This window comes from Penaeus vannamei, chromosome 19, assembly GCF_042767895.1.
Source record: "Penaeus vannamei isolate JL-2024 chromosome 19, ASM4276789v1, whole genome shotgun sequence".
NCBI classification, from domain to species: domain Eukaryota; kingdom Metazoa; phylum Arthropoda; class Malacostraca; order Decapoda; family Penaeidae; genus Penaeus; species Penaeus vannamei.
Window position 1 is genome coordinate 8,000,988 of NC_091567.1, and position 8,361 is coordinate 8,009,348.

General features: G+C 34.4%; 1 protein-coding gene across 1 annotated transcript in view; it reads left to right on the plus strand.

Moving 5' to 3' along the window:
• The window catches only part of LOC113812187 (pre-mRNA-processing factor 39-like), a 43,182-nt gene extending 35,147 nt beyond the window's left edge, over positions 1–8,035 (plus strand). Inside the window, exons 6-14 of the mRNA XM_070133547.1 lie at positions 1,805–1,930; positions 2,690–2,864; positions 3,080–3,349; positions 3,749–3,881; positions 4,427–4,644; positions 6,036–6,095; positions 6,218–6,399; positions 6,584–6,715; positions 7,059–8,035. Of these exons, the coding sequence (XP_069989648.1) occupies positions 1,805–1,930; positions 2,690–2,864; positions 3,080–3,349; positions 3,749–3,881; positions 4,427–4,644; positions 6,036–6,095; positions 6,218–6,399; positions 6,584–6,715; positions 7,059–7,329 (1,567 nt within the window). The 3' untranslated portion in view covers positions 7,330–8,035. The remainder of the gene's footprint in view (positions 1–1,804; positions 1,931–2,689; positions 2,865–3,079; positions 3,350–3,748; positions 3,882–4,426; positions 4,645–6,035; positions 6,096–6,217; positions 6,400–6,583; positions 6,716–7,058) is intronic.
• The last annotated feature ends 326 nt before the right edge of the window (positions 8,036–8,361 follow it).

The following is an 8,361-nucleotide window of genomic DNA, read 5'->3' on the forward strand; positions in this document are numbered from 1 at the left end:
GTAACATCAAAATATTTACATATAGTAGAATGTCTGAATGTTTTATGTGACGATTACAGGCTTGAATATACTTAGAGAGAAACAATTCTATAATCAGAACAGAATTCATTCATTATTTAATATGATTCTTTTAATGTTTGTATATATATTTGTAATTATGTATGTATATGTACATGTGTAATATTAAGCACTCTTTTATGTAAATTGACTAATATCAGTATAACGTTATTTGAAAGATGTAGATATTAGGTGATAGTTTTTTTCAATCTTTTGTTGATTTTCTGGCATTCTACAATCGGTTACAGATTAGGAAGAAGTCTACGCAAATTCTAAAAGAAATAATGAGAGGATTTCACGTAAGGCTACCCTCATTCTGCCATTGTTAAAACTCTCAGTATTTGTGAAAGGGTTTGCATGAAGAAAGTAGCTTTCTGGAATGCATTAGTTTTTGAAAGGGTTCCTTAACAAAGGAAGGAACCTTCAATTTTATTTTCTTCTTCTTTTTTTATATTATTATTATTATTATTATTATTATTATTATTATTATTATTATTATTATTATTATTATTATTATTATTATTATTATTATTATTATTATTATTATTATTATTATTATTATTATTATTATTATTATTATTATTATTATTATTATTATTGATATAATAATACAGCTGTGAGAGTCTTCACCCTTTGAATCCAGCAATCACATGAACCAAAATACGGGCATTAGGCTTATGTAAGTGGTCGTTCTGTCGGTTGTGTGGCTTGTAGGCCAGGCACATGTGAATGCTTGTGTGGGTTGACAAGAATATATGCCTCCCCTTTGCAATGTTATTTTCTCTTTTTATGTATAATCTCTTTTAGCTTTTTTACCATTTTTCAATGTCTATATTTGTCATTTGATTTACTTTATCTAGATGGTAATAGACCCTTTTCCCTGCACAAACTCCAAATCATCCTTCTAGGTAGTAAATAACTAAAGAATATGTAAAATTTTGTTATTTGCGTCATTTAAATTTTTTTCCTAATACTCAATTTTCTGTAATACAACCTGCGCTGCCAGTCACGGCAGTCAGGAATAGGATGCTGAACATGGAAATGGCGTCCTCCCTGGAGCTGGCACTCTTCCATTTACAGTTAACAGACTTAATGGGAATAATGCCAAGTGGGTCTAATCAGACTCCAAGAAGTTTTTGCACTCATGGCGAATCTTTTCCATCAGCCTTCAGCAGAAACCCTCACGACAGCAAGTTTGCGTCACCCGGCCTGCAGCCAGATTTTCTGCTAACAGCATGTTCATGACACCTGCCCCTTTACCAAATAATTTTTCATGATGTGAGAGAAGTTAGTGAGTGAGATAATGGAGAGAGTGTGAGTGAGTGAGAGAAGAGAGAGGGTTTGAGTGAGTGAGTGAGAAAAGAGAGAGGGTTTGAGTGAGTGAGTTAGAGAAGAGAGAGGGTTTGAGTGAGTGAGTGAGAGAAGAGAGAGGGTTTGATTGAGTGAGTGAGAGAAGAGAGAGGGTTTGAGTGAGTGATTGAGAGAAGAGGGAGGGTTTGAGTGAATGAGAGAAGAGAGAGGGTGTAAGTGAGAGAGTGAGAGGAGAGAAAGAAAGAAATAATGAATGAATGAATGATCAGAGAAAGAGAGAGAGAGAGAATGAGAATGAGAGGTCAATCCTTTGGTTAGGATTTCTATTTTTTCAAATGATGTAAAGTATTTGATTATATTTTGCATTTTGTTTAATTGTATTTGTTACCAGTGTTTCCCAAATTGGTAGTATTATAATGGTAATATTTTCCCATAGGTCAGACAAGCTGTGGGAGGCATACATAAATTGGGAGAGTGGTGGTAAGAGATGGAAAAATGTTACACAGCTGTATGAGAGACTTCTAGCTACTCCAACAAGTAAATATATGCAGCACTGGCAAAAGTAAGTGTTCTACCCTTAAACTGTTTTTTCTTGGGGAGTGAATCTTGTGTCAAGACATAGTGTCAAAGGGATTGTGGGTGTAAGCACGTCTGTGCTCCGTGCATGTGTTTTAATGAAGGTAAGGTTAGATATCGTAGGCCTTGAAGGGATTACTTAATAAGTTAAAAATATGATTTTTAAAATGTTTTAAGCCTTAGATGAGAGTATGATGTATGGCACATTGACAGTTTCACATCGTGTGTTTATTTGATTTTGATATAAGAAAAAAAAGTTAACCTCATTTTTAGGGTGAGCTGGAGATGTATGTATAACTAGAAAACCTTAAAGTCTGCGTTGAGTCAGAGTGAGATGTTGAAGTTTTACTTTTATTTGTGAAATCATTAGACTGCGTAGGTTTCATTTACGCAGTTCATGGGAAAAGATTGAACAAGAATGAAGGAAACTGAAAGAGAATGATTAAATCTTATTATTATTCTTATTCTTGGGTAGAACAGTATGTAGATCTCAATTTATCTTTGATATCAAAGTATAATTTGTAAATTATGTAAAGGATTATTACAGCATAAAAGAAAAAGAGAAAAATATATCCATATATAGAATACATAAAAGAATCCTTCCTTAGGGATTTTTCTTTTCTTACACAAGTATTCACTTCACATTTTGAATATATTATAAGAATGCCCTTTTCAGGCTAAATTAAAAGAAATTTGAAAATGAGTTCCCATTGCCTATGATGTGGCTCATGTACCTTTTAATTAGGTTCCAGGAGCATGTGAAAAAGCACCTGCCGAGTGAAGTTGTTGGCGTGGATGAATTCCTCAGTTTACGGCGGTCTGTCCTGACCGAGTTGAACCGCTCAGACATTGAGACTCCAGATGAAGCCCCCCCGGGTGTGGAGGCAGCCCCTGGGGACGAACAAGTGGGGACAAACGTGGTAAGATCGTTCCATATAGATAGTTTTTTGTGCATTTTATATTGTATATATATTTACTCTATTGAAAAACATGATCTAGCTTACTGTTTTACAAAGTCAAAGTACATTCAGTGTTAATCACAAATATATATTTATCTTTTGAAATAGCAAATTTACTGTCACTAGCATTGTAGGTGCCGTGTTGGATGACTTCAAAGTTATAAAAATGATTACAGGACGAAGAGACTAAAGCTCTGCAGAAGAGTATTATATCTGCACGCCAGAAGATTCACGAGGCAAATGTTGTAGAAGCAAAAGCATTGTGGAGTTATGAGGATGCCATCAAGAGGCCATATTTCCATGTGAAGCCACTAGAGAAGAGCCAGTTGACAGCCTGGAGGAATTACCTTGATTATGAAATTAAGCAAGGAAAAGCATCCAGAGTCAGAGTGTTGTTTGAGAGATGCCTCATAGCATGTGCCTTGTACGAGGAGTTCTGGATGAGGGTAAGTTTTTATATTGAGCATTTGAAAATATGGTAGTGAATTCTCTCTCTCTCTTTCTTCTTTTCATTCTTCTTTTATATCGTGTGTTTTGCATAGATGCATGTGCAAACATTGTGGAGGCAGGCAGATGAAAATATTTTATTTAGTTTTATTCTTGTCTCTGTTTTTATTTTAAAGAATTTTTTCCATTAAGCAGGTTACATATTACTTTTATTATTATTGATATTACCACATTATTTAATCCTTATTATCATTACTACCTCTTTATACAGAAGTTAAATTCTTTAGGAGACGGCCCACGCCCCAATTTTAAAACTGTCCAGAAAAATTTTTTGGCTTATAAATGTACAGTTGCTAGTGGGTTTAGATTTTCTGGTAATTTGAAATGTGATTTTGCAGTATATAAGATACCTAGAGGAATCAGGAGCACAAGAAAGTGAAGTCCGTGCAATCTACCAAAGGGCCTGTCTCATTCATCTTAGAGACAAGTTCAGACCACACCTTTCCTGGGCAGCATTTGAAGAAGAGAAAGGTAAGGGTGTCATGCACTTTTGTGGAGCAAAGAAATTACCACATGAAAACTATAATATGTATATATGATTTCAAGAATAGCAACTATAGACCATATTTCTGAATGAGGAGATTCTTTATTTCACATGTTTTCGATAAAATACAAGTAATGAGTAACAGAATACTGTTCGATGTTGATAAGGTGGTAGAGAAAAGAAAACGTAATCCATAGTAAGCTAGTTTCAAAAAACCTATTTTTGAATTTCATGTTTCTGAATAAAGAAAGAATATATTCATATTTGGAAATTAAAGACAAGTTCAGAAGGATCAGTTTGAATATTCTGTGCATTCTTTAAGAACAGTCCAAAATATATTCTCAAGAAAGATTATAAAGATCTAGATTGTTGAACGAGAGCTTACCCTCTTAGAAACTTTCATAAGATATATATATATGTACATGTGATTGATTTTAGAAATTGGATCATCAAATCCAATATGTGTACTCTTTGTTTTGTGTTGGTTGTAAGTACGTCTCAAACATTTCGGTAAATCATTGTATCTCCTTAGGTGATGGAGACCGAGCCCTTGAGATCCTAGATGATATACAGACAAGAGTTCCTGGAAGTTTGGAAGCTTGGATGCAGGCTGCTGGGGTCGAGCGTCGCAGGGGTAACATGGAAGCTACAAAAGAAGTATTTGATCGCTGCCTAGCGATCTGCCAAGAAAGGGAAGATAAGAATGCACACTCGCATGTATCGCTCAAGTATGCGAGGTTCCACACTTTGGTTAGTGTTTTTTCTCTTTATATCTTTTATTTTAACCTGTTGCTGGCAGTTTAAATCTGTTTATAATAAGTAAAATCAGAATGCTTGTTGGCAAGGATGCAGTCAGCCATTTGTCTGGCTTTGGGTGCAGGAATTCAAGGGCTAAAGCCCCTCAGATGTGCAGTGAAAACATTGTTTTAGTCTCAAAAGCTAGAAAAATGTGTATGCCACAGCCAAACATGCACAGAGAAAGATAAATATGTGCTCTCCAAACTTTTGATTTTTCACTTGAGTGGTTGACTGCACATGATCATTGGAGCATGGTTCACTTCAGACAGTCACCTGAAATCGCTGTCTTTTATATTTACTTGTCAATTTAGGTAAAAAAAAGAAAAAGAAAAAAAGATATAAGGTAAGTAATTTTACATACTATCACCCTCCAAATCTCAGATTCAAAACTTAACCCTACACTGGTGATGTGAGAATTTTCTATGTGGCACTCATTCCGGTGACTACTAGCAACTGTCTAGCCTTTCTGGCAGGCCATTTACTGTGTTCAGCCGGCCCTGTCTGCATCATGCAAGGTGGGCTTTCCATGACAGCTACAGCCATGCCCGTCAGTAAAGTGTTTTAAAAATTTGGCAAAAATTTTAAAACATTTTTTAAAAATGAGAGCCAGTGGTCCTTAAAAAAATCAGAAAAAATATATATACTTAGAAGACATTCAAACAGAATAGATGTTCAGATTTCTTTTCAATTGTATGTAAAGAAAATAAAAAATAAATAAAGATAAAAGGAAATTCTTGAAATAGCTTTATCTTTGAAATAAATCACGGTGTGTGTTATTTAAAATGCTGTAAGCCCCTCATATATGTTATGTCAGGGAATGATAGGAGATGCAGTCAATAGGTGTCCAGTTGGCTCTTCTGTCATACAACTTTTTCAGTTTACACTCCCAGATGTTTTTGACAATTTGAAGTATGAATAGGTTAATGCCAAAGAGAGAACCAATTATGTATATGATTGAACTTTCATTCGTCATTAGTTTTGTACCCAAGATGTAGTGACATGAAACTATGGTACATTCCCCAAATTTGTTTTTAATAGTGTGCAATGTTATTCATGATTTGAAGGCTGTAGGGTAATACAAAACAGCAGACTTATGTTTTTACTATTTTATAGCAAACTTTTTATTTCATATCTTCATTTTTATACATTTTTGTAACAAACATCTGCACAATCAGATGTTTGTGTAATTCATGACCATAATTTGTCGATAAAATAGCTGATTTCTGATGTTTAGAAATACAGTAATAACTACTATTTTTTGTTTTTTCTATGTTGTTTAAGCAGATAACCCTCTTTGTATTTATTTATGTTGTTTGGTAACTGATTATTTTTTTCTCTTTCAGTTCTGTGGTGACACAGACAAGGGAGTTGAGATCCTCAGAGAAGCTCATGAATATAACAAGGTAAGCTTTAAAGTTGTCCTGTTTGATTGACATTATTTTATATTTTAATTGCTATATTATCGTTAGGAAATAAGAAACTTAAGTATTTATGCTAATGTTTTTTTTTTTTTCTTATGGTGCAGAATAACAGCAATGTGTTGCTAGCATTGGTGGATCAGGCTCTCCTGTGTCAGCCTCCAAAATTTGCTATGGCAGCAGAAATCTTGAAAGAGGGGCTTGATTCCTGTCAGCAACCTGGAACCAGACTGATGTTTGCTCACAGATACTTCCACTTCATGTCTGAATGTGGACAAGAGACAGACAGGTAAAGAACAGTCTCACCTTAGTCTTGGAATGTATTGAAATTGTACAAGTCATATCTAGAAATCCTCTATATTAAGAGGCATTTTACTCAAAATGAATCTGGTAACTAGACTGCCAAGTGAAAACCAGTAGTAGTTGTAATTTAGTACACGGTATTCTGACGAAATTCCTTTTTGTTTTTTCAGTGTGACCAATGGCCTGCGTGTTTTAAGGGAAGTTCAGATGGAGGTGAGACAAATGGATGCATGTGCGTCAGAAACAGATACTGCAAGTAATACTAGCAAGCAAGGAGATGCAGCCAGTGGGGGTATCTCTGTGTAAGTACACAATGCTTAATGGCTTTATTCACTCCTATTGTAGCACAAGTCATTGTCTAAACTTGCATTTCCATTTTTTTAACACTGGATGTCATAATCTCTAGACAGGTGATACACCTTATAGATAGCCATATTTGGAGCAATCAAATGTGCTTACCAATCTTAGAAGTCATTGTCTATAATTAGCTTTTTAGATATTATTAAAAAAATATAGACAGCCAATAATGATGAAATGATTATGAATTCAGACATTGTCTTGCAATTTTTCCCTTCTGTGTATACCAAACTAGTACTGTGATTCACTTTAAAAAGAATCTTACTTACTTTATTGTGTGATTTGTAGCATTGAGTCCCGGCGAGAGAAGAGAGGGAGCCAAGAGAAGACCAGTCCCAGCCCTGTCAATGGCACAACAGGAACAACACAGCAACAACAGGCAGTTAACACAAATTACCAAGGCTACCAGCAGGCAGGATATGGTGGCTACAACCAGGGCTATGCACAGGGCTATGGAGCTTCACACTACCAAGGATGGGGCTATCCAGCTCAACAGGGTGGTTATGGTTATGGACAGCAGGGTTGGGGGGCATATGGAAGTTACTATGGTCAGAGATAAGAATGAAATCATTCTTTTAATTTTACTCCTTTTAAGTGATTCACAGATATAAGTAATCCTCCATGTGTAAAGCATGATTGTATATTGGAATGCTTTGTTAACAGGATTTCCAAGTTGTCTAGGAGATTGCATCACTTTTTGTTGTATGGTGAGTAATGATAAAGTTCTTGATATTCACTTAAGCCTTTCAAGTTTAGATATTTGTATTGCGTCTCATTATGATGAACTTAGTTCATATGTCTTGAATGTACGATGGAGTATGTATGTCTTTGGCAATTTAGTAATACTGTGAATAAATGTGATTGCAAAAGGTAGTCTGCATGAGACCATACAAACCAGAGAAACTGTTTGAAATCTGGAAAATTATAAATCCCATCTTTAGCATATTTGATTAAGCTATTAAGTACAGTTGCATAGCACTATATTTAGGAAATATTCAGTGCAGAACTTGTGTAGAAACTTTGTGAACCAAGTGATGGGAAGTAAGGCTTTCAATATGTAGTGTTTGTTTCAGTGATGGGTAAAATATATAACAAAGAGGCCTGGGTCTCCCATTTTTAAATTTTAAGAAAAGTTGCTTGTACACAAAAAAAAAAAAAAAAAAATCTGGCACGAGAAATTAAGAATGTTTGCATACAGATTTTGTACAGATTTTACTTTTTTGAAAGTTGACTAATAAAGAATAAGAAATATCTTTGAAAATCGAGACTGGTATTGTAATTTGAAAAATCCTTTTTTGTCTTTTGTAGAAGAATATATTTCATTGATAGATGCTGTGTATACCAATTTGGTATAAAGTTTCAAGTTAAAAGGCTTTTATACCTTATTTTTACAGTATGCTTCTTTTTACTTTGTTCTACAGCTAGTAGAGACCAATGAAGTAAATAGTTAGAACATTTATGGTTCAAAATATTTTATTTTCTCATAAGGATTCCCTTCTAAAGTGTAGAAAATGACAGAAATGAGTAAATGATAGAACTGACAGTGAATATTTTTATAGATGCTGTATGAATATAAAAAGTAATTAAGTTT